Raw genomic sequence first — 16,071 nt, 5'->3', positions numbered from 1 at the left:
CGAGGCGAATCGGAATCGAGGTTGAGATGTCTTCTAAAAGAGAAACGAAAGAAAAGTCACGACGAACGAGACGCGTGGAAACGACGAACGATCGTACGACGAAGAAAGCGAGGGGTGGTACCAACATACACGCAAGAGAGAACGGGACAGAGGCGGTAAAGCGTCGCAGAATAAAATCTCTTGAACGAAACGAGCTAACGCTTCTAGCGTGTCTAAATGCGACGAAAGATCGAGTCGAAAGCGAACGCTCGCGTTCGTTTCGACGACGACCTTTTGTTTCGGTCTCGTCTTCTTCCGGTCGCGTGGACGGTCTCTTTTTCTCGTCGAAACGAATCGGAGAAGCCGGAAACCGAAGAGACCGAGAAAACAAGGGTGGGCGTGAAGGGGCTATAGTCGAGGGTCGACGACGGGCGGAAAAGAAAAACTACGCGGAAATCAAGGGACAGAATCTGTTTCGCAGAGAAGAGAGAAACCGGAGATAGCGCGTCTAACGAGAAAAGAGCAGAGACGTTTCGATAGCCGACATTTATGGCCGATAGGCGAAAGAAAAGGAGAACGTACCTGGTCCTCTCGCGTATGGATCGCGTCCCGCGGGAACTTGCAAGTAGTCTCGCGGCGATGGACTGGTGTGCGGCGCGTGGGTCAGAGCCTTCTGCACCAGGCCCGTCAGGTTGGCCAGCTGTCTCTCCATGTGTTCTACTCTTATCCTAGAGCAACGAACGAGCAACCGATTAGAATCGAACAGATACGCGCGAACGATCCGTTTGTCATTCCCGCTAAACGTACATGGAGGATCGAACAGAACAAATCGTGGATCTAATCGAGGTTAAAAGCGTCTTCCAAAAAGCGTTCCATGGGATGCAGCTGGTATACACGGAATCGACGCGGCGCGACGCGACGACGACGACGACGATGACGACGACGACGACGACTACACAACTTCTCCCACAAGACGCTACGTACACCGTACAGGTACACATTCAAGCGCTCGATACGCATTCTCTCTACGGTCGCTAATCGACATGCTTACATTCCATCGATTTACAATTCCATCGTGGACACAGGGTGTAGGTGGACGTTGCCGGACTCGAATCGGTAACTCGATTCCCGGCAATTTCGCTATCGAATTCGACCTACCTGCATGCCTCGATACGTACTACGCATGCATCGAACGAACGACGCTCGTTCCGGGGAGTGTGCGAGTATTTTCCCCAGAGCCGCGAGGGAAAATAAATGGCGCGCTTCGAGGCGAACGAACGAGCCGCCACCCTAGGGTCAATGGAATCGACGCGGACGTCGAACGTCGATCGATCGACTCGAAAGGACGCCGCGTATTTATCGTGGAACGTCATCGAGCAGGAACAGCCGGTCGATCGGCAGCGGGTATAAATAACCGAGGCGGCGCGGCGGAAAGTTTGACCCGAGAGAAGCGAGCGCGCTTTTCACTTTTCATCGTTCCCGTTTACGTATCCGTTTCGCGCTCCTCCCCGTGAACGACGGCTCGTCGAATCTACGAACGACGACGCATTCACAAGCGCATTCGTATACTAATCGAGAATCGGACGGTAACGCGGCGGACGCGAAGCCGCGTACGTGTCCCGCGGATCTATCGCGGATACAAGATTTCAAGAATAGAAGTGGAAGTAGGAGAAGAAAGAGAAGAGAAAAGAGGAGAAGAAGAAGAAGAAGAAGAAGAAGAAAGAAGAAAAGCGCAGAGAAGAGAGGATAGAGGTGAGTACCGAGTAGCGTCGTAGCTCTGACCACCGGGTGGCAAAGGTGGTGGCGCCCCTGGAGGAAACGGGGATCGCGGAGGACCGGACGGCGGACGGCCTGGCGGTTTCACACCGTAAAGGCTGTACGATTCCTCCAACAGTTCCGTATCGCTGCACCACCCACAACAGAGACACACGTATCCGCGCTATCAGCCATCCACGGAATTAGGCGCGCGCGCGCGCTTTTCGCGACTTTCAATAACTATATTTTACTTTGGGCGAATCGAGCGATCGAGGCTCGCCGCGTGACGGTCGGTCATCGTCGAGTTCGAACGAACGTCGCAGGACGAGCGAGAATTCGTCGTTAAACTCTGATTACCTGGCTTCTTCGTCGATGACCGGCGTGACGGTTCCCGAGTACTGCGAATAGTACGGATCCTCGTAGCTGCTTCCGGCGCTGTAAGGGCCGGGCGGGTATCTTCCGCTTCCGGAGCCGACTCCGCCGCCTCTCTCGGGACTGCTCATGTAGCCGCTTTCCCCGTGCAATCGATCTGCGGAACGGCAAGCGTTAACAAGGAGGATTCCGAGGGTCCAAGGGCCGCCTATCGCGCGATTTTCTCAAAATTTTGCGACGAAGCGACTCGAGAGATCGCTCGCGATCTCGACGGAACGTCGAAAGATCGGTAGGATTTTTTCGAAGGGATTGCGCGCGTCTCGTTCGACCGAACGCGTTCGCGAATCTGCCAATCGTCTCAGGGTGTTTCTCGAAGCCGTTCCGTTACGACCAAACCGCCTCCTCCTTCCTCGAACTCTTCGAGCGACCCTGGCCTCTCGATTCGTTGCGATCGCGATCGACTCGGAAGGATTCGAGCTTCCGGGAGTTAATTAAGGATACTACTGACCTGCTATACTATAGAGGGAGACCGAGCTGTCTCTAGAGAAGCGAGCCGAGCCCCCGAGGCTTCCAAGGGGACTCTTACCACAGTGGTAGCTGCGAAGCGGCTTGGCCGGCGGCACCCCGCCACCACCTATCCAACCATCCGGAAAACCAAACAAAAACCAATGTACCCAGCTGCGACGCGTACGCGTACGCGTCGCGTTTCTCCCCGGGATCGTGTTCTTTGCCAATTCGCTCGGTAAAAGTGCACGAAACGCGATCGCGATTCGATCGCGACTCCTCCTCGAGTGTTCGACTTGCACGCCGTGCACTTCGCCGTCGCGTCCTAGCAAAGACGCGAGCAACCTTTTCGACCGTTCTACGACCACGGTCGTTCCGCGTTCGCCGATCGAACGGACGCCGTGTACGCCGCGGATACCGAAACGGAGACGAGCCGACCGCGTGGACGCGCAAGCGAGGATGGCGCGTGCTAGCCAGCGTTCCCGAACGACGATACTCGTTCGCGATCCAAGCGAGAGCAGAGGCGCGTTGCTCGCGAAGCGTGCGAGAACGAAGGAAGCGAGCAGAGGGTAAGTAAGAGTTATCGCGAACGAGCTACGGGTTTGCGTGTTAGAGCGTTAGAGGGTGGTGTGCGCGCATAAGCATGCCAGCAACGGATCTCGTTCCAACGACGATTCCCGAAACGGCGACGACCCATCCCCTCGACACGCTAAACGGTCGGATCCGGTCGGATTTTCGCGGATCGTGGCGTACCTGGCGTGGCCAGAGGTTTCGGCTGCGTCGGGGTCGAGCTTGGTCCCCCGACCACCGACGACGCCGCCGGACTGTACGCCCTCATCAACGGTCCTCCTCGAGGCAGGGTGCTGCTTCCTCCGATGTAGTAGCCGCTGCTCCCGGAAGACGAGTTCTTCGCCGTCTGCAAATACAAATTTCCGACTTAATTGGTCGCTCGGTTAGAAATTCGTCGATTCCGTTTACACGCGGTATCATCTTCGTCGAGCGTGTCCGTCGAAATACGAACCGTCTCGCGATCGAAAGATAAGCCTTATCCAGGTGTCGTAAAAAAGCAAATATCGCGCTAACGATAGCAAATCAATGCGCGAATTGCGCAACGATCTAGATAGTTGCAACGGTAAAAGTTGCAATTTGTTCTAACATGGAAACGATCGGTTCGAAACGAGGTTTTGGATTTATAAGAGTTTCGCGTTCTTCGTGTTCGTGCCGCGAATTCCAGAGAAAATGCGAAACACGCGACGAAAAAGGAAAAGGCCGCGCAATCCCGTGGAAACGAAAATGATATAGATCGCAACGACCAGAGGCTTCATTTTCTACGATATCGTGGACTCGCAACAGCGAATCGGTCGAGCGCGATTTCACGGTGGCTACGACAGGTAAACGGTCGACAATTTTCCGCTTCGTCACGACCATTCTGACGAATTCGTCGTGTACGCAACAGAGTCGCCTACGAGCATCGACGATTACGCAAAGGACCTGTCGCTCGATCGCGAGAATCTCTGGTATCGTCAAAAAGAGAGAAAAAAAAAGGGAAATCGCTAAAAGTTCCCCGCATCCGAGCTAGAAGACTCTCGCGTGTTCGAAAGCGATCCGGTCGAACCGCTTTTCGTTTCATTATCTCGTAACGAATCGTTATCGTGTACCCGGCCGAGGCCTCGGTCACGGTAATCGCTCTGCGCGGGGCTACGCCGATTCGAGCGGTGCGTTCGCGCGAATCGTATTTACCAGCATTTCCGGAAGTAGTGCGTACAGGAAGGAAGGTGGCACGGAGAGAGGGAAGGCGAGTTCTGGACGGACGAGCAAACGGTAGTCGTCAAAGCGGTATCAGGGGCAAGTTACTCCTCCCTCTTCCTCGTTCAAAGTGCTCGCGGAGCCGTGCTCGCCGGCTTCGGCACCGGCTTTGCTTAGTGTCGTTTACTCGCGCGCGCTGCTCGCAACACGCTTCTCGAACACGCGATCATTCGAATAATTTTGCGATTACCGCCGACTTGTGACGGTAAGAATTAGACGACAGCGAACGACGATTCGAACGAGCGAAATCGCCGAATCGAAAGAGAACGACGAGAAAAGGGAACACGCCTACGAGATCCGGTGTCGATGGAAGGGTCAACGAATGATTTTCTTCGACGCGACGCGTTCTTTCTCGCTTGTCTGATGCTCCTCGGTTCGGCGATTTGTCCGTGCCACGGAAAAATTCAGACGCCCATGCACATGGCCCAACTCACTCAGAAGGGATACATTCAGGTGAGAAAGTTCGCACGGCCTGATTCTAACGACGTCCGAACGCTCGAAAAAAGAACAATCGTTCGGCTATTGAGCGAGTCCTTGAAACGAATTCGTCACTCGCCAACGATTGTCCGGTTGCTTTCTATTCGTTTGTTTTGTGCCAAATCACGATGATTCGCTATTAGCTGCCGCCCTGATCTACGTGTACCTAACGTAGCCGTTCAGCGCGCGAGACTTAATTGGTCAATAGGATCACACGGATCGTTAACGAGAACGGACGATTTTTACAGTTTCTACGCTGGGAACTACCCGTGCCGGAGATCACAGAGTTCACCTTCTGCCTGTGGGTCCAGTCCAACGACCTCACTCACCCCCATTCCATATTCTCTTATTCGAGTAAGTACCCTCGCCGATTTAATTTGTTTCTCGACTACGGTGATCCAAACGTTCTTCTATGACAGAAAACGAACGCGAACGGTTGGTCCGATCGTGGATATCGCCGAAGGGAAGAAGCGTCCACTTAGAAATCGGAGGGAAGCAGGTGGTCGCGTCGGCGACCGAGATACGCGAGAAGCGTTGGTACCACGTGTGCCTGAGCTGGGAAAATCGGGTCGGCCTGTACGGTTTGTGGATCAACGGACAACTGTGGGCTCGCGGCCAATCGGACGAGGTAAGATCGCGGATCGGTAACAGAACGAACGAAATTAAAAAACGTTCGAATTTCAGACGGTAGGCCACGTGATACCGAGCGGGGGCGACATCGTGCTCGGGCAGGAGTACACGGATTTCGACAAGGGGCTCGAAGAAGGCATCGAGGGATCGGTTCTGGGCTTTAATCTGTTGCTGGCCTCCGCTTTCGATCCCTCGGCGCGGGGCTACGGAACGGAAAGCGGCCGCAATCCGATTGCTCTACCTTCCGGCAGTGGCTACCCAAGTTACGGCAACCGAGCTTCGTTTCCGAGCATTTCGACTAAACCGCCGCAACACGGTATCGGTCAGGGGTCGCGGACACTGCGAGTGTTCTTCCCGAATCTTGACCGCTTGCGAGGTCCTCGATACGCCGACGGTTTTCGGACATCACCGTTGCGACCGACGAATCGCACCGTGAGCGACCAGCCCGCTTCTGGAACGAGAACGATCTCGAGCCCGGCGTGGATCGGCGGAGCGGAGACGAGCGAGGAACCGCTCGGCTTACGATTAGTCAAATTGTCGTACGTTCGCTGCGAGATCGGCAGAGGAAGTCCGTTCATAGGCGGCTCGTTGATGCTCATTTCCTGGAGCAGGACTCCAGTTCGCGTGTTCGGAGGAGCCATCCTGAAGAACGCGAAGAGCGAGTGCGGCAACTTTTGAGCAACGATACGGATCGGGGCGCGGAATCGATTACCGCGAACGTTGCTCGATCCCTATCTGTATTATCGACGCGATCGGACTCGAAACTCGACCAAAACGTCTCGCTACTAATGGAACTCGTTCGATCCTAATTCGGCGACCGCGATCGGTCAACCGGTTCTGCTACCTCGAGATATTACGATCCGCGACGCCTGCGATAGAAACGGCGAAACATTGTTAAATAACGATTGGATAACGTTATATCTGTCATATCTTACTCGGAATAATCGGCGATTATTCTTCGGCGAAAAAGGCAATTTGCGTTGTTCGCTCGACAAATGTGCCGATTCGGTACGCGGTAAAATTTACATAGCATCGCGCGCAACAGCTTGCCGCAATCTCGGAAAAAACTCGAGAGAGAAGAAACGAGCGACGTTACAAAACCGCGGACAGATCGATATCTAGGCGAGGCTAGGTCGTGACAAAAAAAGGTCGCGCGAGCACCCTTTTACGACAATAGCGCAGCGAATTCGAATCGCGAATGCCACTGCAGCGTAGTTGGAAACTCGCGAGTAAACCGCGTCGGCAATGTTTTCTCGACTTTCTTCCTTGAACCAGTCAGCGACTGGACCTTTGGCGGACGATTCGATATTGCATCCGCGAATCCATATACGGCAAATTTTTACTCGCCTCGTTACCTCAGCGAATCACGATCGTTGCTCGAAAGCTTCTTCCGTCGCGGATTACATAGGAAGGCGCTTACGCGTAGGTCGACGAATGCGGCGGTCGTTAGTCGCACAATGGAACACGGATTTTTCCCGGGACTGGCGACCGTTGCGCAACGAACAGCTTAGATTATCCGCCTCTGGAAAGATAATTTCCGTACGTCCATACCTCGAACCCTAAAGCTACTCTCGTTACGAGTCGCTAACGTTACGCGTTACGGATGCGTCGTATCCTTACGCAACCGGTACTACGATTCGTCGGAAAGAACGTGTCCAAAACTTTCACCGCTCTAGCAGTTTCTCGAAGCGAGATTACGAGATAACGAGATCGAACGGTGCCGCGATCGACATACGAGAAGTCGCTCGGACCACGATCGAGTTTTCGCGCGTAAATTTTGACCGTGAACTTCGTTTCCGTGCGAAAGAAAAAAGCGATCACGCGATCGATCTCGGCCACGATTCGACTCTCGTCGAAGAGTCCAGCAGACCGGCCGGTGGTTCCGTTGCGCTTCGCTTTCGATCCGGGCCTGTCCGTTCACCGAATCGCTTTCGCTTTCACCGAAAATCGCCCGGTCGAGTTTTACGAGCCATTCTCTCGACCCTTTTCGAACGGCCTCGATCGCGTAATCCGATCGTCGTCCAGCATCTCGCTACAGGAAGCAGCATGCACCGTTACGCGCTGTTCTTGGTCCAATCGTGTCTGTACCGTTTTGTCGCGACGCAATAAAGATACTTTCGATCACCTACGACTAGTGAATTTCCTACCCGTCACAGATTTCAGCGTTTTTATGGGCCCAGCATCCGGGCTACAAGGTCTCGATCTCCAGAAAGGAGATTGACGGAAAATCGACACCGTCCGCGAAGCGTCGATTTACATAACCGCGAGAAACGTTGCGCAACGATAGAAAACTCGAAAGGATCGGCGATCCTTTGCCGGACCGTATCTGGGTTAACACCGAGCGGATCCTGCCTTCGGGCATCGTCGACGCGCTGTGCGAAAAAGAACGTGCCGTTTGACTTTAGCGAAACGGTTAACAATCGCGGTAATTTGCCGACATTCCTAGAGACGGCGCGGCACTTTCTGCTCGGCCGTCAATCGAAGCGTATTTTCGAGGCCGAGAGTCACCGCGTACGACTTTCATTTTCTAGGGTAAGTCTCGCGTCCTTTCTTCCCGGCCCGCCTCCTCCCGTCTTTTCTTCCGGTGCTCCGCGGGGAAAGGAAATCCGAGAAGACGCGGGATCGGAACGACGAAGGAGAGGGGAATCGGTGCATTTTTCAACTGCCGCTTTTGCCGTCACGCAGCGTATCGGTTTACTAGTCGATACTTTCTTCTCTGAAACGTTTGTCCAGCCAGACATTCGGCGGGGCGGTCGCGACGACCCGACGCATCGGCGAAAGCGTCGAACCCCGTTCTGGGGTCAGAGTTCGCGATCCGCTTCCCGTCCGCGTCGATCACGAAACCTCGAGAAACTCGACCGCCTGATCCGATTTTCTCTCCGTTTGAAATTCTACGAGCGAACCGAACGACGAGTACCCTTCTAATTTACAGCGATCGTACATAGAGAGGCGAGGGAGGCAGGATACCGGACTCAGGTCGCTCTATCCGGGACGAGGCTGTTCCGAAAAGGAGCGGAGAGGCCGAGTGGACCTCGAGGCCGAGACGACCGAAATCTCGCGATATCCGAATAGGATCTCGCGGCCAGTCCGAATTTCGCAACGTCTTTTTAGCCGGCCGCGTATTCGCGTCACGAATCTTTTTTACGAGCAGCTGGACCGAGCCGGGCCCGCTTTCGCGACGCGACAAACCTCCGCAGGGAAAAACGAGGCCGCGATCACGGGTATCGTTGAGCCGCGAGGCAAATTACGCGCATTCGCTCGCGCTTAATTATCGTTCCTTCGGTTATCCGGCCGATTGCTCGTTCGCTTCACCGATTACGCGATTCAACGAGTTTCTCGGGCACCGCTATTTCCGAGCGAACCGATTCGAAAACAACGGCGGTGACGAACGTTGGCGGGAAAAAAACGCGAGTGGAGTTCGAGGAACGCGTTAAAGGAAAAATTGGAGCGATACCGAGAGTGACCCAGAAAATCGAGGGAGAACAGGAGGAGAGAAGTAAGGTGTACGCGCATCCCGTGGCACGCCACGGATCGTAGGATGTCCGTGGCTAGAAGGCGAGTAAAAGAGAGAGAAAAAGGCGAATCAAAGCGGGTAGGAGGCACGCACCACCTCTTACGAGTTTACGAGGCCTACGTCGAGCAGAACGAGCGGACAGTTACCTTTCTGTTTCGAGCTCGAGAGGATCTACCTCCCTCTATCGCGTCGTTTACGCGCCGCCGCGCCGTGTCGATTATTTTCTCGGTGACTCGTTCGTCGACTTTGCGCTATCTTCGTCGTTACCGATAACTCTCGCGTTTCCTCGAACGTCCCTCTCGACTTTTCCGTCGATTTCGTTTGTTCGTTTCGCGAAAGGTAAGCCGTACCCGCCCGTTGCTTCGCGTCGTTCGTTTTTTCACGCGCTACTCGCTTCGAATCGACCAGCTACTACAAATAATTCCTATAGTTGCCGGTTTCGCGATTTTTCCTGCACGCCACGCTAGATTCCTGCACGGAGAAACCGGCGAGGCACGGTTATGAAAAACGCTGATTTTGATCGTGTTTACCCACGATATTGTTCCGCCGTCGTGAATCGAATTACGCAATTTTCAACCGCCCCGCGTAACGAATCGACCCTTCGCTTCCTAGTGTCCTCGAACGCTTATCTTGGATCGTCACGCCGACGGACGAATCCTTTCTTTCGCGGTTCACCGTTCTTTTCGTTTCAGAAGGATCGTCCGACCGACCGTAAAATGACGTCGACCGTCCTGTCGGTCTGGAGCGTTCTCGCGTGGACGACGTTCGCGGCGCGAGCGATATCCACGTCCTGGCGACCGTCGTTTCCGATCTCCTCGAGCAGCGTCCTCCAGCACTCGTCGCCCGTGTTCGCGAACGGACCTGCCCAGTCGCTGTACGATCACGAAGCTTCCTCGTTGCTGGTCCAACAGGAACAGGACAGGTGCACCCTGTACAAGGTCGCGATGAACCAACAGCTCTACTTCGAGGTACGTGCAGCGTTTCTCGAACGCGGAATTCCGTAATTTGCCCGATACGCGGAAAGTTTTTCACGGTCGAGAGAACGCGATGCGAACAAAATGACACGAATCTCGGTAACGAAAGTAGGAGAAAACGCCTCGGAAACGACACGCGAACCTCGCCTCTCGGTCGACTTTGCCACGATACGACTCGCGATCAAGGTTAGCACGATCGCAAAAACGCCTCGATCGATTCCTCGCGTTCCAGCGCGATGCGCGATCGAGCGTTCCGATCGACGTTGCGTAACGGGGACGCGCAACGTCGGAGATCCAAGAAATCCTGGCAAAGACCTTGTTCTCGCGTGACGAAAATATCTCGAAAGTCCGGTGAAACTAGTTACGTAAATCGATCCGGAAGACGGAATCGAGCGGGCCGTCGATGAACAGCTTTTCGTCCGGTCGGAGCAACGAAATTGGCCGCGATCCGGTAATCGGAGAAAGGAAACGAATAACGAACGATTAGCACCCGCCACGGCCAACAACTTTTCCGCTCGAGACCGATCACCGCGTTTCCGACGCTTCGATCGACTCGATTTACCGCTCGTTCTTGTTCACAGTACATCCACTACAAGATCGATTTACCGGACATGAAGGAGTTCACCCTATGCGCGTGGACCAAGTTCTTCAACCACACCAACGATCATCCGCTGTTTTCGTACGCAGGTGAGCGATGCCGTGTCGGCTGTCCGAGTATCCGCTTCTTTTTCCTTTCACCTATTCCCTTTGTTTTTTTTTTCCTCCTTCGCATCGCGTGCGCGCGAGCGCCGCGAATGGCCCGAGAAAGCGAAAGTTCTCGTCGTGCTTTTCGAGCAAAGCGAAGGCACCGCGATTCTCGGCGTTTCGAAGATCGAACCTCCTCTTCGGGAGATGGCCGTTGTCTCGCACGATTTCCGATCCGTTCGCGCTTCGCCGCCTCGTCGATCGTCGACGTTCAAAATCCGATCGACTCTCTCGTTTGCTCGAAATAGTCGAGAATCGCGCAACCGTTCAAACTCGAATTCCTGCGAAATCTGCGGAACGGGTTTCGCGATCGAGTTCGAGGACGAAGCATTTTCCGAGCGGAGCTGGAATAATATGCTAGGCGGTTGCGCGGTCAGCTCGATTATCGAAACGACTAACTCGTTATTATCCGAGTCCTGCGGGACTTTCAACGATTCTAATCGAGAACGGTTTCTTCGAAGTCGGAGACCAGCCGCGCGGGATATTGTCCTGGGTGGCCAACACCGCCAGGAGCTCCTACTACATGATGAACGTCAACGGTCACAACTTGTACAGATTGAATTATCCGCTGCGATTGAACAAGTGGTACCACTCCTGCCAAAGCTGGAACGGCCGAACCGGAGAATGGCAGATCTGGGTCAACGACGAGCGCGTGGGTCGTGGGTTCAACAATAGGGTAAGTTGGGAACCCTTCGATCTTTCGTTTCGGTCGACGAAAGTTTTCCACGCGAAAAACGGCACTCGTCGATTCTCGCGAGCGAGCGAGAGGAATCGACGTACGGGCGCTTTCTAGCGACGTTGTCACGCTTTGAGATCAACCGTTGGCCGTTTTCGCGTCGCGTTCTCGAAAGTCGAGTGGAAAGCGTCCCTTCTATCCGCGATGCAAATCGCGCGAAGAATTCGACGAGATGACTAACTTTGCGGAACTTTTGGCACGCCGAGCACGCTCGTTATCCGTTCTATATCTTTCTCTCTCCGGACGCGTCAGCCCGCGCCTATTCCGTGACGTGAAAGTAGACGCGTCCCAGATTACGATTTTTCCGTCTCGGTTCGAATTTACCGCGCGCTTTTCCTTCGCGACGGAATTCTCCGACGCTTGCGGGACGGAAAAAGAGCGATTCACGGTGAAAGCGAGAGCGTGTACGCGCGATCGATTCGACGCGGTATACACCAGAAACGAAGCGAAAAAGCAGCGCGCTGAATCGATCGAATCGATAACTGTCGGATGCGATCCTAATTCGTTCCTGTTTGTTTCGAACGCGTTAGCTGGTCGGACACGTGATCAAAGGTGGAGGAGTAGCGATCACGGGACAGGAGCAACGACAGCTGGGCGGTGGATTCTTGGAGGGCGAGGGCTCCCCTCCCGGTAAGTGATTTTCTACGTTTCCTTCGCTTTTCTGCGAAACCGCTCGTAACGCGTGATTCGTTCACAGGTGCCGGTGGTCTCTTGGGAGAAGTGACGATGGTCCAATTGTACGAGGTAGCTCTGACTGCCGGCAAGGCCCACAAGGATCACAAGCATCATCACGCTCATCATTACGAGCACGAAACCGGCAACAACACCCCCAGGCCCGCAACGCGTCCACCGATAACAGGTCCACCGCTCCCGCAAAACCCTTTCCTGACTGGCGGACAGATCAATCATCAGGTAAGGTCGCAGCTGACGATTAACGCGTCGTCGAGAGACGCTAATGACACGCTGGGGACTTTTAGATAAAGTTGAACCCTGGAGCGCCGGTGCAAATCGTTCGTGGAGGAGTCACCATGCGTCATCCGGCTCTGATTCCGCGAGATCCGCCACCTCAGCCGTTCCCACCAGCCAATCTCCCCGCGGTATCCACCGCGTTTCCCCTGCGAGCTTCCCAGTTCTTCGGTAACCCGCAACCCGCCGTTGCTTCGCCGTCTTCCAACGGAATAAGCGGAAACTTTGCCGACGGTTCGTACCACAATCTCTTCAAGAGGGAAAAGAGCTCGGAGGAGGAAGCGAATGCCGGTCTCCAAGAGACGGCCACCGAGACGCCGATGACCGACAACGAGACGGACGAACGTTCGGACGGCAAGGTAAGAGAGACAGTCGGAAACGGTGAACGAGCGGAATCGAAAACGAGCGAATTTTCAGGTGACGTTCGTGCCGCGAGAAGAGAGCGAAACGTCCGACAAGGTGAAGAGACTCGGCAAAAGGGATTCCGAGCCGAAGAAGAGAGAGTTGGTACAACTTGGAGACGGGCTGATCGTGGACGACGGATACGTGTCTCAGGGATTAGACAACGATTACTTTGCCGGTCTGGCGAACTTTGGACTTCAATTACCGAAATACGAGAACAAGGACGACGAGCGCGAGCCGGCAGAGGCCGAGGTGAAAATGATCATGGATGTTTGCGACGGCTGCGCCGACGAACCGTTCTCGAAGGCGTTGATCATGGCCTGGAGATCGGTCCCGAAGAAACTCTACTCCGGCGCGTTACATCTCCCGGCATCGCCGGTGTGCAAAGCGTTTTGAGCCCCATTCGAGTGAACCGCCATCGCCACTGACACGGGATCTCTCTCCTACGCGTCGCGAACTCGAATCTCGAGTTCCGAGTCGTATTTATTCGCCGATTTAGACTTAGGCTTAAGGTTAAGGTTAACTTGGCCGTTGGAGCCTCGGACGTCGCGTAGCGAATCAGCGCGTAGATTCGTCGAGCTTGTACGCGCGCGCGCACGATCATTTCGAGCGCGTACGTATCACGAAATGAGCAATAAACGTTACGATCGTTACCTTGCTTTTGTGAATGTGTTGATGCTGATACTCGCTGTCGAATTCCGGCTCGCTGAAGTAGCTCTGGTCTTCCCAATGAGGCGGCAATCCCGCTCCGGTCCCGGGTATTCCCAAAGGTCCCGACATCCCCGTCACGCCGTCGGTGCTCTCGAACAGTCGCAACACGCTACGGTCTCGGATGTCTCTCAGATGCGATCTGTAACGGAGGCGAATTCCTCGGTGAAACGATCGACAGGTTTCCCTATTAAGAGAATCGTTAGACAGAGAGGGTAGCCGCGTACCTGAGATCTTCGAGTTCGTAGAACATGTCCTTGTTGCTATCGTGTATGTAAACCTTGACGTGAGGACTGTCTAAATACTCCATAGTCAGTTGTTTCGGGAAACTTCGGACGAAGAGTGCCTTGACGGTGTCTATGCTAGTGATTTCGTTGGGTAGGAGCGCCCGCTTCGTCTCGTTCCTATACTGCAGGAACACTAGACCTAAGGAATCGTCCACAGAAACGCATCGTTTCGTCAGGAATGTCCGACAAGGGCATCGAGCAGCGAGGCAGCAACAAGACGCTCCTAATTCTATCGCGGGTCGTGAGTTACCTAGTGGTCGCTCCAATGTTTTGCTGGGGTTCCGTACGACGGGGAGGCTGCTTCTTTGCTTGCCACCCCGTCGGAATCCGGTGCTCGATGTCTCCACCTCGGACATGATGCCCGGGTCTTCATCGAGCAACATCGTCGAAGAGGGAGGCGGGTACCCGCGCGGAAGAGGCGACTGAAACATCCGAGCGTCGCTCGATTAGACGTCCGCGTTCGTCGTTGGTCGTCCGAGCTATCCGTCGTCCGTCGTCCGTCGTCGTTTCAACGTTTCCTCTCCGATCGAATCGTTGAAGCGAAAACGACGACGCGCGCGGAAAAGAAAGATATCGAAGAAATAACGAGAAACGATGAAATCGAACGCATGCCGCATCGTGCGATTGGAAAGGTATAAAACAAAGTAGGAGAAAAAGAAAGAAAGAAATAAAGAGTTCGAGAGAGATGAAAAGTAAAAGAGAAAATTACCTTTCTCTGGCGAGACTTGGTCCCCATCTGTTAGCGGCGGCAGGTACACGGAAACACACACACACAAGTAAACCAGTTAGATGTATACGTATATATGCATGGAGCAGAAAAAAGGGGGTTTGCTGGAAACGTAGTTTGAAAAGGCAAGAGCGAACAATGCGATCGCGAGCGATCGATCCGGCATCCGCGACTGCTCTTCGTCAGTCGGATTCGTGGCTGGTCGTCTAGTCCTGCAAAAAATCTACCGCGATCGCCAACTCGTCCGTTTCGTTCCAGTTTTCTATCCCGTTCCGCTCCTTGCTTCTTTACCCTCGCGATCAGGGTCTCGCACGGAAATTCGACCGCGTTGGCGACCGCGTTGGTGTAACGTATTTTCGCGTCGAATCGACGGGCAAAAAACAGGTAAAGGGAGAACCAGAAACGAGAAGAATACGAGCAAAAGGGCGGGTGACGATGCACGATAAAAGGGAGGTTTGTTTCGCGCGTTCGTGACAAAGCCAAATAGGTTACGCGATAAAGAAAAACGGACGCGCAGGGACGTTTTATTATCGCGTTCGAGATCGATCCATCGATCGAACGAAAGCTGGAACGCGCGTAAACTTTCCGCGAGAGAACGCGGCGCCGACGGCGAAGGCGACGCCGACGCCGCGCTGACGACACACGCGCGAAACGAGGACGGCGTAGGTGGATGCGGCTTAATTAACCTCTTCCCTTCGTTACTCTCGGTTCTTGACCTCGGAATATCCGTTAAAATCGTACGCCGTCGTCGTCGTCGAAAATCGAGAGTCGTATTGACCGTCCCTGCGCGGTTCGAACAAACGGGAACGAGACAAAGTGGAGAAAATACGAAAAAAGAGATCGAAAAAGACACGAAGATAAGGGAAATAAAGGGTGGTTCGGACGTCGACGATCCGTAAACGTCGATGGAAAGAACGGAGAACGGCAAAAACGGTAAGATCGAGGATGGACGCGAACGCGTTGCGGAAACGAAGATTCACCTCGAGATCCATGGTGGTGTGACGCGTGGGCGGCGTACCGTACTGGCCGTGTGGCGGCGGCAGGTGATGGGGATGAAGGGGATGCAACTGCTGGGCCGCGTTGAACTGCTGATGATGCAGGGACGGCTGGTGATCGCCACCGAGGGTGTGCCTCCTCGGCTCGTCCCTTGACCGACCGCCACCCACCGACCCGCTTCTGCCCCCCGACCCGCCACCCCCGCTTCCTCCGATACCACCTCCTCCTCCGACACCCAACACGCTTCCTCCGCCGCCGACTCCGATACCGCCGCCACCGCCACCTCCTCTTCTACCACCTGGAATTTCGTTCGAGCCTGCCTCACCCTCCCCCCTGCCGGACCCACCTGAAACAAAACAGACAAACGCTCCCTCAGAATCCTTTCTTCTCTCTCGTCGTCGGGGCTTTTATTCTCCTGCGCGACCCGCTCGAAGAAAACTCGTGGCCGAGAATAACGGCGTCCGCGAAACTCGCCGGAAATACTTCGACGATGT

At 54.5% G+C, this 16,071-nt stretch overlaps 3 protein-coding genes across 24 annotated transcripts in view; 2 read left to right on the top strand and 1 right to left on the bottom strand.

Annotated features, from left to right (window-relative positions):
* The window catches only part of LOC100883165 (uncharacterized), an 81,844-nt gene that overhangs the window by 18,330 nt on the left and 47,443 nt on the right, over nt 1–16,071 (bottom strand). For 17 of the 21 annotated variants that reach the window (XM_076540790.1, XM_076540803.1, XM_076540807.1 and 14 more), the window contains 10 exons: nt 15,562–15,923; nt 14,564–14,590; nt 14,105–14,276; nt 13,795–13,993; nt 13,514–13,709; nt 3,364–3,526; nt 2,615–2,740; nt 2,092–2,263; nt 1,740–1,883; nt 562–707 (listed from right to left, as the gene is read on the bottom strand). In XM_076540790.1, the coding sequence (XP_076396905.1) occupies nt 562–707; nt 1,740–1,883; nt 2,092–2,263; nt 2,615–2,740; nt 3,364–3,526; nt 13,514–13,709; nt 13,795–13,993; nt 14,105–14,276; nt 14,564–14,590; nt 15,562–15,923 (1,707 nt within the window). The remainder of the gene's footprint in view (nt 1–561; nt 708–1,739; nt 1,884–2,091; nt 2,264–2,614; nt 2,741–3,363; nt 3,527–13,513; nt 13,710–13,794; nt 13,994–14,104; nt 14,277–14,563; nt 14,591–15,561; nt 15,924–16,071) is intronic. The other 4 variants (XM_076540798.1, XM_076540801.1, XM_076540792.1 and 1 more) reach the window with 3 other exon arrangements.
* On the top strand, nt 4,483–7,651 carry LOC105661903 (uncharacterized). Its single transcript, XM_076540875.1, has 4 exons — nt 4,483–4,869; nt 5,142–5,247; nt 5,313–5,521; nt 5,578–7,651. The coding sequence occupies exons 1-4, from the start codon at nt 4,723–4,725 to the stop codon at nt 6,199–6,201; spliced, it is 1,086 nt and encodes a 361-aa protein (XP_076396990.1). The 5' UTR covers nt 4,483–4,722; the 3' UTR covers nt 6,202–7,651.
* b6 (pentraxin-related protein b6) lies at nt 9,159–13,512 on the top strand. 2 transcript variants are annotated; one of them, XM_076540865.1, is made up of 8 exons: nt 9,159–9,376; nt 9,733–10,005; nt 10,593–10,698; nt 11,217–11,431; nt 12,022–12,121; nt 12,189–12,403; nt 12,469–12,816; nt 12,875–13,512. In XM_076540865.1, the coding sequence occupies exons 2-8, from the start codon at nt 9,754–9,756 to the stop codon at nt 13,253–13,255; spliced, it is 1,617 nt and encodes a 538-aa protein (XP_076396980.1). In that variant the 5' UTR covers nt 9,159–9,376; nt 9,733–9,753; the 3' UTR covers nt 13,256–13,512. The 2 variants fall into 2 exon arrangements, with proteins under 2 accessions (XP_076396980.1, XP_076396979.1); XM_076540864.1 differs by having other exon boundaries at nt 9,160–9,376; nt 9,730–10,005.

Source organism: Megachile rotundata, chromosome 16 (genome assembly GCF_050947335.1).
Source record: "Megachile rotundata isolate GNS110a chromosome 16, iyMegRotu1, whole genome shotgun sequence".
Lineage (NCBI taxonomy): Eukaryota > Metazoa > Arthropoda > Insecta > Hymenoptera > Megachilidae > Megachile > Megachile rotundata.
This window is presented reverse-complemented; position numbering and strand designations above follow the sequence as displayed.

Excerpts from the sequence above, each read along its gene's own strand:
- b6 (XM_076540865.1), top strand. The coding sequence starts at position 9,754 with ATGACGTCGACCGTCCTGTCGGTCTGGAGCGTTCTCGCGTGGACGACG. Across the intron at positions 10,699-11,216 it reads TCCGCTGTTTTCGTACGCAG|TCGGAGACCAGCCGCGCGGG; the intron begins GTGAGCGATGCC and ends GTTTCTTCGAAG. Across the intron at positions 12,122-12,188 it reads GGGCGAGGGCTCCCCTCCCG|GTGCCGGTGGTCTCTTGGGA; the intron begins GTAAGTGATTTT and ends ATTCGTTCACAG.
- LOC105661903 (XM_076540875.1), top strand. The coding sequence starts at position 4,723 with ATGGAAGGGTCAACGAATGATTTTCTTCGACGCGACGCGTTCTTTCTC. Across the intron at positions 4,870-5,141 it reads CTCAGAAGGGATACATTCAG|TTTCTACGCTGGGAACTACC; the intron begins GTGAGAAAGTTC and ends CGATTTTTACAG. Across the intron at positions 5,522-5,577 it reads CTCGCGGCCAATCGGACGAG|ACGGTAGGCCACGTGATACC; the intron begins GTAAGATCGCGG and ends TTCGAATTTCAG.